At 40.0% G+C, this 14,638-nt stretch overlaps 1 protein-coding gene and 1 long non-coding RNA gene across 4 annotated transcripts in view; one reads left to right on the forward strand and one right to left on the reverse strand.

Annotated features, from left to right (window-relative positions):
* Positions 1-410: 410 nt before the first annotated feature.
* Positions 411-2,714, reverse strand: LOC123384865. Its single transcript, XR_006596551.1, has 2 exons — positions 2,404-2,714; positions 411-2,318 (listed from the first exon to the last, which is right to left on the reverse strand). It is a non-coding gene; the product is annotated as an uncharacterized LOC123384865 (long non-coding RNA).
* Positions 1,209-14,638, forward strand: part of MSRA (methionine sulfoxide reductase A) — a 452,460-nt gene continuing 439,030 nt past the window's right edge. The window contains exon 1 of one of the 3 annotated variants that reach the window (XM_045055626.1): positions 1,209-1,876. In XM_045055626.1, coding sequence (XP_044911561.1) covers positions 1,741-1,876 — 136 coding nt within the window. In that variant the 5' untranslated portion in view covers positions 1,209-1,740. The remainder of the gene's footprint in view (positions 1,877-14,638) is intronic. The other 2 variants (XM_045055625.1, XM_011281559.4) reach the window with 2 other exon arrangements.

Raw genomic sequence — 14,638 nt, forward strand, 5'->3', positions numbered from 1 at the left:
AACCAACCAACCAACCAACCAACCAACCTCCCTGCGTGTAACTTTTCTTGCAACTATTCTGGTAAATGAGATAAGAAGCCCCTGCTTTATGGGAGGGAGAAAGCTTTGAAATAAATCAAGGTATTTTTTCCTTTAAAAATATTTTTTTGTAATTTAAGTATCAGGCATTGGAACACTTGAGAACACTGTGACAATACAGACCATTTTAAGAAAGTGACAATCAGCAGACCATTACCTTGAACAACAACAAATCTACAATCATTATTTAAATTTTTTTCTAGTCTTTTCTTTGTGGGTATAACAAGTGGAAGTATATGCATTTTTGTATGTACTACATAGTACATATACACATACTGTAGCTCTGCAGTGCTTTTTAACTTAACATTATATAAGTACTTTGCAACATGAAAAACTCTTCAGTTCTTGGTTTATTTCTAATGTTTAATTTCACACAATCAACCACAAGACATAAAAACAGAAACTCAGTATGTATTAAAAGGCAATAATTGAAAAAATACACATACACAAAATATTTCCTCTGACAGAAAAGTGATCTTAATTTTTCAAGCGCTTAGCAGTGACCAAACATGGAAGGGATTACCTTGGAGTGTTTTCAGGAGGCCTGTAGAAACTACTTTGTATAATCTCATAGGATAAACAAAAGTAAAAACTGAGGCAAATTGCCCAGACGAAATCTAAATTACAAACTAAAGAATTTAAGCTTAATGTTACATGTCTGACTTTATTCTACAGTACTGTAGGGCCAGTTCAGTCCAGACCACATTAAAACAAAAAGGTAACTCACTCACAGGGGAAGTCAAGTCAAAGCCTTCTCATTTCTGTGAGTGCTAATCTGAAGTTCTGGCAGAACATTTGTGTGAAACCAAAATTTCACATATGGAACTCCCAAGTCACCCATCTGGCTTCACCCACCTTATTTTTTGGGTTGAAAATTTGTCAAAGAAACAAATGTTATCTTCCACGATTTGAGAAACAAGAATGATCAAACAGCAGCATTAAATTCACGCCAACTGCGTTAATGGTGGTATTAGCGCCGAGCTTCTCTATTTTCTTCCTCGCAAAATGGGCTTATCACTGTATATGTATGTGTGTATATACATAAAACATTATTTTGAATTATCTTCCCTATACTGAGCTTTTTGAAAGTTGTGCTTAGTTTTTATTTTGGATCCTCATCTTTTTGATAATTTACCATTACAATGGCTCCAGTGGAAATACACGTACGTACTCGTTGCCTGTAAAGTAGGTCGTCTTATGCTTTATTGGGCATATTGAACAACTGCTAAGGTTTTTAAGGAGGGAACGAACTTTAAAATCAAAGGCTAGGCATTATTTGTTTTTGACCTATGCTGCTTCACGTACTTCGTATCTCAATTAGTACATTTGTTCTCTCCCCGGGAAGTTTGTACTGAAGCGGAAGCCGAACCAGAAGCACTAGCTGATGGCCTCCTAGGACCAGGCCCCCCGCAGACGCCTACCCCACCCCCTACCCCCGGGCGGAACACGCCCTCAGTTACAGCCCTTCGGCCAGAGCCTTAGGTAACCTTGATTCCGGGTCGGCAGCGGCCACAGCCCGCAGCGCAAGCGGCCTCGGCGGACCCCCTGCCTGCAGCGCGGCCCAGTGCACGCCGGTCCCACTGCCGGGCGCCAGCCGCCCACTCCGCAGCAGCCGCTCCGCTCTCGACCGCGCCGTTCCGCCCGTCGGCCAGCGGCCCGCCCATGCTCTTGGCCACCAGGAGAGCTAGCCAGCTTTTCCACAGCCTCTTTCCTGTCCCGAGAATGGGCGACTCCGCCTCTAAGATCGTCAGCCCCCAGGAGGCATTGCCGGGCCGGAAGGAGCCGATCCCCGTCGCGGGTAAGGACTCAGGCACGCGCAGAAGGCACGGGCTTCGTCGCTGCGCATGCGCGTCAGCGCCCTGTGGCTGCGCGTCCTCTGCCCTCCCGGAAGAGAGCGGAGGGCCGGCTTCGGGCGGATTAGCTAGGTTGGGGTCTGCGCAAGCGCGAAGAGGCTTCGCTAGGGGAGGAGGGGCGGAGGGGTCTTCGGTCCTCTTTCTTTGTTTGGCTTCTCACTCTCTTAAACAGCATGTGTAGCACGTTGATGGAATCTAGTATGTTGGTAAAACTCACCTAGAGTGCAAATACCCTGGTGGCTCCCAACTTTGGGTAGGAAAAGCGCTGACCCGATTTCCGATCTTGCTCACAGGTGCGTGTGCCTTCAGTGCCGGCTTCTGTGCCTCCTCTTTTGTGCACGGTTCGCTGGAATAGTGGCCACTTGCAGCGATGGTGCCGTGTTGTCACTAGAAGCAATGGAATGATACAGAACGATGAAAATTGCAGTTTTGAAATTGTATCTCAGTCCACTGTACTGGTTGCAAGAATTACCCTCGGGCTTCTGTTATTCTCCATGACTGCCCGGTTTCTCCTAATTGGCGGGAGCTGCCCCTATCCCCGTCCTCGCGGGTCTGCCCGTGTTTGAGTCAGTAGTGCGGAGGTGTCCGCTTTAGAGCTGTGCCTTACAAAGTTAAACATTTTCCAATCTCATACCAATACTTTTGGAAAATACAGTAAGAAAAAAAAAAGTTAGAAAAATGCTTGGGTGCCCAGTAATGTTAAACTACTCTAAAGGTTCTTTTCGTAAAGCTTAAGCCTCATTTTCTGTTGCAGAAGGGGACCATACTTTAAGTAGAATTACCTTGGTGCAGTGCTTCTCAGAGTGTGGCCCTGGCAATTTGTACTTTAAACAAACACGTCATAGTTTGTAAACCACTGTCTTAAGAGTTGTTGAAGGATTAAAGGGTGATTAGTCCTCTACATATGGCTCAATGCCAAGATAAATCCTGCATTTAAAAATTTTTAGGAATTCTGTTTTTCTTTCCCTTAAAGAATTATTGGGTATATATAGAGGAGGTCACAGCGAGGCTCTGCGTATAGTACACACTAATCAGTATGAGAGGGGGAGAGGTAGAGTTTTTTTGGATTTGAGGCAGTTTGGAAACTGACACTGTGTGACTTGTTTCTCCATCTACATTAGCAGTTCTACTTCTTAGGCTTCCCTCACTTCAACCCCAACTCCTAGCCAGCCCTAAAAATTTGTTTGTTTTTTGGCTCAGAGAATTAATTTTAAACTTTTATTTAAAAAATAATATTTTTTACAATTTACAATTTTTTTTACAATTTTATTTTTAAAAATAAATTATAATTTTTTTTACAAACCAGTATTCATAAATGGATACTTAAAGGCAGTGCTTTTTCAATGTTGTACATCCTCAGCTTGTCCTGAGCTTACTCTTTACACACTATGGGTGTTTTGGTATGCCCTCCCAGAAATCTAAAAAACAAACAAATGAACACAAACATCTTGTTCAGAGCTCCAAACTGGTTCAAGATTAGCTTTGACCAAAATTTAGTTCTGCTTAATCTTAACCAAAGTGTTCCCAATCAATTACCTGGTACATAAATGACACTTTTGGTAAAAGATTAACCAACATGACGGAAATGAGCCAATGATTTATTTGTCATATCCACCTAATAAATCTAACAGAAAACCTCAGGGCCTGGTTCTGTTCCAGGCTCTTCCATCTTGTCTTTTTATATAATCATGCATATACCTCTGTATCTAGACCAGTGAACTGCTTTTTTTGGGTGTAGGGCTAAGGCTACAATGCATATGTATATGCAGTGCATATGTCCTTATTGCTTTGCTGTTGTAACTCTTTCCCCCGCCTAATATTTCAGTTTTAGATTGCAGCCGGTCCAATCCCCACTTCTTGTACAACTCCTGCTTTGACAGATTGTTGAAGGTTCTCGGATTGGCCCCAGAAATGGGCAGGATAGTATTACCTCCTTGGTAGGTTTTGGTGGCTGTAAGCTTGAAGCTTATGGATTTAATAATATTGTTTTGAAAGTCAAATTCATCTCTACCCCAGCCTCCAATCTGTTTAACAGCCCTTCACTTCTCTTTGTTGTTTCTGTGTCTGTTATTTGTGCCCTGACTCTCAAAATTTCTGTGATAAAAGCATCACCTTTTGATTTTAGAAGATAAGTCTTATTTAGTGTCTTTGGTTCAGCTTAGTACTAGGCTCTGTCTTTGTGCACTATTACCAAATATTTTTCGTGTGAAGAGTTACATCTTAGCCTTAATCCTACCTTTTCTTGATATTCATAGGGAAACTTAACACTTTTTTTTTTTTTAATAAACTGTGGCCTAATAGTAGATTTCTACTTTGCAAGAAGGTTAGGATTCAATCCTTCAAACTTCTTTAATGCTTAGTTTCTCCCAGGCGACCTGTAGTGGATCAAAACATGAGTCGTCCTATTTTGGGTGATTGGTTACAACTAAACTTGGACTGGACTGCCTCATTTGAAGCACACTCTGTTCAGATTAGTGGTGGGTCCTGGACAGCACTGGCTGGCTGGCAGGGCATGTGAGCAGTTTGCCTGATCTTTTATGTGGAGGCAGTCTCTCTCTGTTTTAGTGCCTGACTAGACAGCAATACTCAGAGAACTTTGGGGAAAAGTGGAATTCATGCTTGTTGAACTGAAATGGTGGGCAATTAATTGCTAGAGACAGGCAGAGGTGGAAGGCTTATAATTAAAACCTCAGAGTGTCTCCTATGTTGTTAAAATGTGAATTTATAATAGTTAGAACTAATCTTATTTCCAGTGAATTAATTACTCTAAAAGCCCAGTTTTTTTTTTTTTTAATGGCACTTTGTTTTTGGTTTGTTTTGCCTATTGGAGATATTGCTAATCTGTTTTTTTGATCAGATGTTTGGGATTTGGCGATATCATTCAGGATAACATTGACAGCTCCATTGAAAGCTCTACTTTCTTGCCTTTATATTCTTAGTGTTCACTAGGTGAACACTGTTCTATAGTCTTCACTATATTACTGTGGTTTTTTTTGGAGAGAGGAAGAGATGTAGAACACCTGCCCATGGTGTCCTCTTTTAAGAACTTTGAATATAAATAGAAAAACAGTAGAACAATATGAGTAGTCCAAAAGGCGCCTCTTTGAAAAACAGTTGAACTATGACAATGAAATTTATGAGCTGTAGCTGTCTAATAAAGAAAAAAGGGAGAAAGTACAAATATACAAAATTAACAACTGAAAGGGGGAGTAATAGAAATTGAAAATTTAAAGACTCATGAGAGACTGTTTGTTTAACTCTTTGAAAATAAATTTGAAAACTTGGATGGAATAGATAATTTTTAGGAAAATATAACTGACCCAAACTGAAACCAGAAACATTTAGGAAATCTAAGCACAATGATTTTTCTAGAAGAAATGAAGTTGTCAGAGTTGCCTCCTCTCAAAGCATCATGTTCAGACAGTTTTACACTGACACTTCTACTAAATATTTAAAGAGCAGGTAATTCCAATAGTATTTAAACTAAAAGAATTGTCAGATTCTTTTTAAGCAGTAAGTATAATATTAAAACCAAACCTGATAAAGATTGCACAAAAAAAGAAAACTGCAGACCTGTCCCACTTATGAATATTGATGAAAAACTGCTAAATAAATATGAGTGAACAGAGCCCAGCAATGGGAGTTAGTTCCAGAATGTAAGGATGGGTCAGTATTAGGAAATCTATTAATATAATTCATCATTTAATTGATCTATGAAGAAAAATGATATAACTGTCATCTGGATGCTGAAAAGTCATTTGACTGCCTTTAACAACTATTCTTGATAATAACAGAGATGGCTACTTCCATAACATGATATAATAAATCTATTTCTGCTCAAAGGCCAACATCATGCTTAATGAAGAAACGTAGAAATTCCCACTGAAGTCCTAATCAGGGAAAAATGAGGAGATGGTCCACTCTTGCTCAGCCTAGTAGCTGGTATGCCCCATTACTAAATGCTTTTGTTGTTAAGGTTATCATGTTAGCTTTAATCTCTATAAAATTTTTTTTTAACATTTTATTTATTTTTGAGAGACAGAGCAAGACAGAGCACGAGCAAGGGAAGGGCAGAGAGAGCGCAGGGGGACACAGATTCTGAAGCAGGCTCCAGGCTCCGAGCTGTCAGCGCAGAGCTTGGTGCGGGGCTCAAAGTCATGGACCGTGAGATTATGACCTGAGCTGAAGTCAGATGCTTAACCAACTGAGCCACCCAACTGAGCCACCCAGGCATCCCTATCTTAGCTTTAATCTTAACTTTTTGTGTTAAGAAAATTTTCATGTTTAAAAATTTTTTATTTAAAATTTATTTTAATTCTAGTGCAGTTAACATCTAGTATTATATTAGTTTCAGGTGTACAATATAGTGATTCAATAATTTAGTACTTCACTCAGCGCTCATCTTAATTGCCTTCACCTATTTTATCTCCCCCGCCCACCTTCTCTCTGGTAACCATCAGTTTGTTCTTTATATTTAAGACTCTGTTTTTTGATTTGTCTCTTATTTTCTTTGTTTTGTTTCTTAAATTCCACATATTAGTGAAATCATATGGTATTTACCTTTCCTTGACTTACTTCACTTAGCACTATACTCTCTAGATCCATCCATGTTGTTGCAAATGGCAAGATCTCCTTCATTTTTTAAATTTTCTTTTTTTTGAAGTTTATTTATTTTGAGAGAGAGGGAGAGAGAGAGAGAGAGAATGAATATGAGTGGGGGAGGGGCAGAGAGGGTGGGGGGAGAGAGAATCCGAAGCAGGCTCTGTGCTGTCAGCATGGAGTCCGATGTGGGACTTGATCCCACAAACCCTGAGATCGTGACCTAAGCTGAAATCACAAGTCAGATGCTTAACCAACTGAGCCACCCAGGTGCCTTGATCTCATTCTTTTTTGTGGTTGAATACTATTCCATTGTGTATATGTGTATATATATATAAAACCACATCCTCTTTATCCATTCACCTATTGATGGATACTTGGATTGGTTCCATAATTTGGCTATTATAAATAATGCTGCAATAAACAGAGGACTGCATATATCTTTTTGAATTAGTGTTTTTGTTTTCTTTGGATAAATACCTAGTAGTAGAATTACTGGATAATATGGTCATTCTATTTTTAATTTTTTGAGGGATCTCCATACTGTTTTCTCTAGTAGCTGTACCAGTTTGCATTTCTATCAACAGTACTTGAGGGTTCCTTTTTCACCACATCCTCACCAACACTTGTTTCTTGCGTTTTTGCTTTTAGCCATTCTAACAGATGTGAGGTGATACCTCATTGCAATTTTGATTTGCATTTCCCTGATGAGTGATGTTGAGCATTTTTCCATGTGTCTGTTGCCATCTGTATGCCTTCTTTGGAGAAAAGTCTGTTCATGTCTTGTACCCAATTTTTAATTGGATTATTGTAATTTTTTTTGAAGTTGAGAAAATTTTCATCTTTTTATAGGCTACTACTGTGGCCTAATAGGTGAGATTCACATCTTCAAACTTCTTTACTGTGCAACTTTTCCAAGGCTGCCTAAAGTGGGTTAAAGCATGACTAGGCCTACTCTGGGTGATTGGTGTTATTATTTAGCATTGTTTTGTAAGTGGTAGCTAATGCATTTATATAGGAGAAGGCAATTATAAATGTACAAATTGGAAAAGAAAAGGTAAAATGGACACTAACTTGCAGATGATGAGATTATATACCTGGAAAATCTAAGAGAATTAATAGTATGGTATCAGGATATATACTAGACAACAACCAAGAGTTTTACTCTGTGTAAACAACTTGTTAGAAAATATATGGAAGAAAACACTCCATTTATAATAGCAACCAAAAAAGTGAAAATTTATGAATAGACGTAGCAAGAGCTGAGGGTCCTGAGTTCAAGCCCAGTGTGGGGGTTCTGTGCTCAGTGTGAAGCCTACTTAAAAAAAATTAATAAAAATTCATAGGGAAAAATAAACAGGAAGAGTTACAGTAACTGTTAAAGAAGAGCAAAGAGGGGCAACTAGCCCTACCATATAGTAAAAGTAAAGTTCAATAATTAAATCAGTGTGATACTTGTCCATGAATAGGTAGGTCAATAGAGCAGAATAGAAAGATGAGAAATTCTTAAATACCTATGGGGATGTAGTATATCATAAAGGAGATATCTTAAATCAGTGGGAAAAAGATGGAATATTCAAAAAATGGCTATGGGACAACTGGGTAGCCATATGGAAGAAGAAAGTTGGATCCTTATTTCACATCTTAAACCAGGATAAGTTTTAAAGAGGTATTTGATAATAGCTCATGCTTATTGAGTGCTTACTGTATGTCAGACACTCTAGTAATTACTTTTACCAAGACATTTAATCCTCACAATAACCCCCCTCCCCCCACCATGTGGTAATTATTATTATCCTCATTTGTTGATCTGGAAACAGGCCCATAGAGATAGGTGACTTATCCCAGGTCACATAGCTAATAAATGGTGGATCTGGAACAAGAATGTGGGCGGTTTGGCTCTAGAGTTTGTGATGTTATCTACTCTACTGTTTCTCCATTTAGTTACATGTAAAAATGAAACAGGGGTGCCTGGGTGGCTCAGCTGGTAAGTGTCCGACTTCAGCTTAGGTCACGATCTCACAGTCTGTGAGTTCGAGCCCCGTGTTGGGCTCTGTGCTGACAGCTCAGAGCCTGGAGCCTGCTTCAGATTCTGTGTCTCCCTCTCTCTCTGCCCCTCCCCTGCTCATGCTCTGTCTCTTTCTGTCTCAAAAATAAATAAAAATTTAAAAAGAAATGAGACAAGTAAATGTTAGAAAAGGAGAATTCCTATAAAATTCCTTTATAATCTTGGGGTAAGGAAAGCCTTTCTAACTATGACTTGAAAATCAGAAGACTTAAGAAATTGATAAGTTAGATCACATCAAAATAAAAATCTTCTCATGGCAAAAATTACCGTAAACAAATTCAAAAGAAAGACTGGGGTAAATATTTGCAACTTTTAAGAGAAGGACTATTCTCCCTAACATGTAAGAAGCTCCTAGAAATTAATAAGAAAACACCAACATCCATTGTAAAAATAGGCAGAGGTTATGAAAAGATAGTTTATAGAAAAGGAGGTACAATTGGCTCTTAAACATATAAAAGAGTGAGCAACTTCTCTCATAATGAGGAGAATGCAAACACCATTTTTCATTTTTCAGATTGGCAAAAATCCAGAACTTTGATGGTACACTCTGTTGGTAAATCCTTAAGGAAAAAGGCACTCTTGTACGTTGCTGGCGAGAGTGTAAATTGGCTCAACTTTTACAGAAGGCAATTTGGCAATATCTGTAAAAAATTTAAATGCATATACCTTTTGACCCAGGAATTCAATTCTGGGAATTTATCCTACAGATACACTTGCACGCATGCCAAATGATGACTATACCAGGTTATTCACTGCAGCTTTGTTTGCAGTAGCCAAAGATTGGAAACAACCCAAATGCCCATCAATAGGGGCTAGTTAAATAAATTGTGGTTCGTCTTCACAATGGAATATGCAGCTGTAAAAAAGAACGTGGAAAATCTATATGAATGGGTGTGGAGCGATTGCCAAGATATAGCGTTAAGTGAGAAAAGCAAGGTCAGAACAGTGTTGTATGGTATGCTAATTTTTGTGTGAACAGGGAGGAAAATAATAAGATGTATGCACAAAGAAACTTTGAAAGGATAGCTAAGAAAGTAAAAGCTGGGGAGAGGGCTGTGCAGTGAGCTGAAGATGGATGGGACACACAAGTGGGAGATTTTCCTTCAGGCTTTCGTGTAACTTGATTCTTGATAAGTGACTGCATTATTGAGTTAAAGAACTCTGCTATGAGGATGATCCTTTTCTGCGGTTTTTAGTTTAATTGACCACCTTTCTGTCATCTTTTGTCATCCCTATTTCAAATTCTGTTTTTTAAATTTTGCTCTCTTTTTCTTGTCAAGTAAGTCTTTTTTTTTTTTTCTTTTCCTTCCCAACTTGCTTTTGTAATCAAAATCTACATTTTGGCGTGATTTAAAAATCTAAATTTAGAGGGTGAAATTGGAATAAGTTAATCCAAGTCATTTTACATTTCATAAATATTCATTTTTATTGAAGCATCAATTGTGGTGGCATCATTTATACAAAGAAAAGATCTTTGGGGACAAATTCCTTCCACTATTATGTAGAAGGCATTATGTGTATTTCTTTTATTTTGAGTGATGTACATAGACTTTTAAAAGAAAATGATAGAAAACAATTTTCCTTTTAGAAAAATTTTCCCCAATGTGTGATTAATTTCTAAATTGTAGGACACAGAGCTATTATTTCTCCTCTTTGCATCTTGTCTACAGCTCTTTATTTTACCCTCTGTTTCAGAACCCTCAGTGTTTCCCTGAAGTCCCTGGCATAAGGGTATTCCATACCTCTCCTGATCTGATCCTTACTGTCCCAGCCTTTCTTCCCACCCTGCCTCTGGCTAACATGTGTTTCAGTGTTTTGTCTTTCAGCTGCTCATGTGATTCTACCCAAGTGGGTTTCATATACCAGTGTTTTCATTTAGCCATTCATTAAATGTTTGTTAAATGCTTGCCCAGGTGAAATATTGTTTTCCCTATATCCTTATGCTACCTCTTCCTCAAAACTTGCCCTGGTTCCCTTTTCTTTACAACCTAAGTGATCCCTTTCTTTTCTTCTGGACAGATAATTATGCACTATTTCATGAATCCTCCTCTTGGATTTCACATTGTTACTTAGATATTGTTCTACTACCCAGGTTGTTAAATCAATATCTTTTCTCCTCATATGAGGGAGAGCTACCTTGAAAGATGGCTGTTCTGGGGTGCTTGGGTGGCTCAGTTGGTTAAGTGTCCAACTTTGGCTCAGGTCATGGTCTTGCAGTTTGTGGGTTCAAGTCCCATAGCGGGCTCTCTATTGTCAGTGCAGAGCCCGCTTCAGATCCTCTGTCTCCTTCTCTCTGTGCCCCTTCCTCACTCTCTCTCGCTCTCACTCAAAAATAAACTTAAAAAAAAAAAAAAAAAAAGAAGGCTGTCCAGAGGGAGGAGCCATGTTTCACTCCTTAAAGGGAGGCACTGGCCATGGTTGATCCTGTTTTATTCCTTAGTCCGTAACGGTTCACAGAGGACCCTACCCACATCAGGCACTCAGTTATGGTGTATGGATATCAGGTAAAGTATGGTTAATGTTGGCTAAAGGTGGTCGTTTTGTGTGAACATTGTGTGACCAGGATGACACAGAGAAGCTAACATAGCTGATCTTTTGTCCCTGCGGTATATACTCTAAATAATTTTTTCACTAGCGGTGATAGACTTGGGCTGATTTCAGACTGTCTTACCAATCATTCTTGTGACCAGTAGTAAACTCTTCTACTTGTCAGGATAAATGATGAGGAGCCCCCTCATCTTTAAATCTCTAAGCTGGGATTTGTTAGGAATCTGCAGCAATGGTTGGGAAAGATGCTCTGGGGAGGGGAGGAGAGTGAGGACAGCTGAGGCAAGTAATGGGGAGCTAGTTGGGTGAGGAGACATCAGTTTGTGACATGGGCCCCAAGAGTGCCAGAGGCCTCCAGGCCTTCAGCAAGGACCAGAGTGGAGGTCTCTTTGCTAGGCTTGGTCTGCCCCTTCATAGACCCCAGTGTCCTGCCAACCCGGCAGATGGCCGGATCCCTTCCCATGCCACAGCAGCTGGCCAACCCTGTCATCTTGTGCCAGCCAAAATCTTCGAACTCTGATGAAGTATGAGAGACTGAATTCTGCAAAAGATGGGTTCAGAGTGTAAATGCATGATGAGTGAAAGTCGTGGGGCCTCTATCCTATTCTTTCATCTCTTTTCCATCATAAATTCCCAGTTTGAGAGCATCAGACACACCCATAAAGAAGATTTTACTCATCATCTGGGTATCCCTTAGCCAGGTCAAGTTGACACATAAAATAACCATCACACTTTCCTTGGTCTCTGCCTTTATCCTTCTCAGTTTGCTGTGAGCACCGCTATTAGACATCTGTTTAAACCTCAAATTTCATACTACCACTGGGTAGGAAATAACAGTGACTATGTGATCGGTGCGATTGTCACTGAACTCAAGGCAAGTTCAGTTGCACTTTGGCTGCATCAAGTTGAACACAACCCAAAGAAGTGTTGAAAGCAGAGAACTTTTTATTGTTATAAGTAAGGAGACAGAGTCATAGCTCTCAAAGTACTTTCTCCCCATGGGGTTAGCACAGGAAGCTTTTATTTGGTGTATTGGGAATGGGGGCAGGGAGCTAACATATACATAAGGAACTTACACATATTTTATTAATTAGGCACTTTGGTTTGATTGCACATGCCTAGCATGTCAGTATGGTAGTGCATACAATGTATGTTCAAAAAATGGCAGGAAACTCCACCCACAGGAGGAGGTCTTAGTAGTATAATGAACTAAAAGGTAACTTCAGGATAACTCAGGGGCTTCTGCACAGGTCATTAGCTCCAACCCACTCAAGCTGGCTCACGTGAGGAGCGATTGGGCAAACGCGTATCTGGGCATCTCCTTGGCAGGAACTGCTGATTTTCAAAAAACGGAACACGTTCCTTCCTTGCTTTTGTCTTTTCCCTCTCCTCCCTTCTACTGATAGCTTGCAGCCATCTGATTTGAGTAATTTCTGTTGCGTCCTAGCTAACGTGATGACACTTTTCATCCTGGAGTTAGAAACTTCCTGTAACTTGTTCACCTCAGTGTTCCTGAGCTCCGTACCGCCCCCGCCCCACACCCTCAGCTGACTCTCCTCTTAGTTCCTTTCTTCCAGGACGTTTGCTTTCTTCCCCACAGCCTGTCTAAATCTTCCTGGGTCTTTCAAGGCTCAACTCACTTCTTCCCCTTCCATGTTGCCTTTTGGGAGCAGTTTCAACTTCGATTGTTCTTGGAGTTTGTGGTGGAGCTAGGGCTTTGGGGCCTTGTTTTGCACTTTCATTCCACTGTGTCTCCCTAGGGAGGTGAAAGTTGAGTTCATGTAATATATGTGGAGCTCAGTGATTGCTATTTTTCTCCCTGGTGGTTCCTGAACTCTTAGTCTGCTTATGGTGTCCTGCTGGCATGGCCAGAGGTCTTGCTTAGATTACAGTGGGTGGCTAAGCTGCTTGGTTTTCTGGTATCTTTCCCCCGGATGTCCTATCAAAATGTTCTTCCCATTCGATGAGATACTTGACTACTTTGACTCATGATCCTGTTAGAAGATAAACTGAGACATATTAATTTTTTTAAGAGTTTATTTGAGCAAAAGTTGACTCAAGTTGGGCAGCATCTGACCTAGCAGATAGAAAGGAGCTCCAAGGAGCTTGTACACAAATGAAGGGCTTTTACAGGAGAAGGGAATGGGAACAAGGAAGTTATACTAGGCAAAAGAGCGGGTTGGTTATTGCAAGGATATGTTCCTCTAGGCAATGGCAAACTAGTTAACTAGTGCTGATCAGGCAATTCCTGATTGACTGGTTTAAGATTTCATTTCTGGGACAGCCGTAACTGTAGGTTAAGTCTTGGATTGGTGGTGTGGGGTTTGCATAAGTGACTCCATTTTGAGCCAAATGTCTTATTTTTTTAACAATGCCAAATGCTTGATTTTACCTTGACCAAAGACCACCATATCCTCTGGGTTAGCTGGGATCTCTTCTGTAAGCTGAGTCTTTTATGAGAGGTCAAATAAGGTTATTGTCCTTCATAAAGAAAGACATGATTCCTTAGTATGAGCATATCTGCAGTGTTTCTCAGCAGGGTATATTTCTAATCTACTAGCTTGTTGTTGAGTAAGTGTATTAAATTTGCATTATAATATAAGAAAGATTGGTAATAGTGAAACTGGAAGCAATGCAGAGTTACAGTATGTTCCAATGAATGTATTATCATTACATTTTTATAAAATGAAGAATAACATTTAGAAACATTGAATGTCTTCCCCAAGCATATATAGAAAATGAATTCTTTTCACCATGTTACCATGGTAAAGTAATAACATTAGTGTTGAATTTTCTTCTGTAACTTTTTCCTATTTTACCTTTGATTATTTTTATTAGTAGTTTACGGTTAGGTAATTAATACTTTGCTTAGGTCAAATGCACTGTGAAGAATTAAAAAGCATTGTTCACATGAGACCAAAACTTACTCTTTGGCCAACTAAAAAAATAAAAAAGATATTTTAACAGATTTTACCCAAAAGGCAAGAGTCATGAAAATGAAATACTGTGAGGGAATGCATAACTTTCCAGCTGGAGAAAATGAAAGCTAAAATGAAAAAATCCTGAATGTACTATAGTTAGCAGATGAAAAGAAAACCACGTTAGGGTTTGCAGAATGGAGTAGCCAGCTGTCAAATAGAGCCCCGGAGAAAACACTGCATTGCCGAAAACCTCCATTTCCTTATCTCTTTTTGAGAGCCAATTCATAAGGAGCTACGTCATCTAGCAGTAAGCCCTCTGCAGCAACTCCTGCTGGTCCCCAGAGTTCCTAGCTAACCACTTAGCATTCCTTGCACACCGAGACGTGTGCACTGGCATGAAGAAGCGCTGCGCAGAGCTCCAGACTCCCCCCACCCAGGACTGCAGCGGGCCTGATAACAGCCCCGGCTCAGGCGGGGTCTCTCCCTGACAACCGGAGCCAGGTTGCTGGGAGACCGCAGACCTCCAAGAGTAGAAACTGCACCCAGCTGCCTCTGCATGTAAAGGAGGGCTG

Source organism: Felis catus, chromosome B1, assembly GCF_018350175.1.
Source record: "Felis catus isolate Fca126 chromosome B1, F.catus_Fca126_mat1.0, whole genome shotgun sequence".
In the NCBI taxonomy this organism is placed as follows: Eukaryota; Metazoa; Chordata; class Mammalia; order Carnivora; family Felidae; genus Felis; species Felis catus.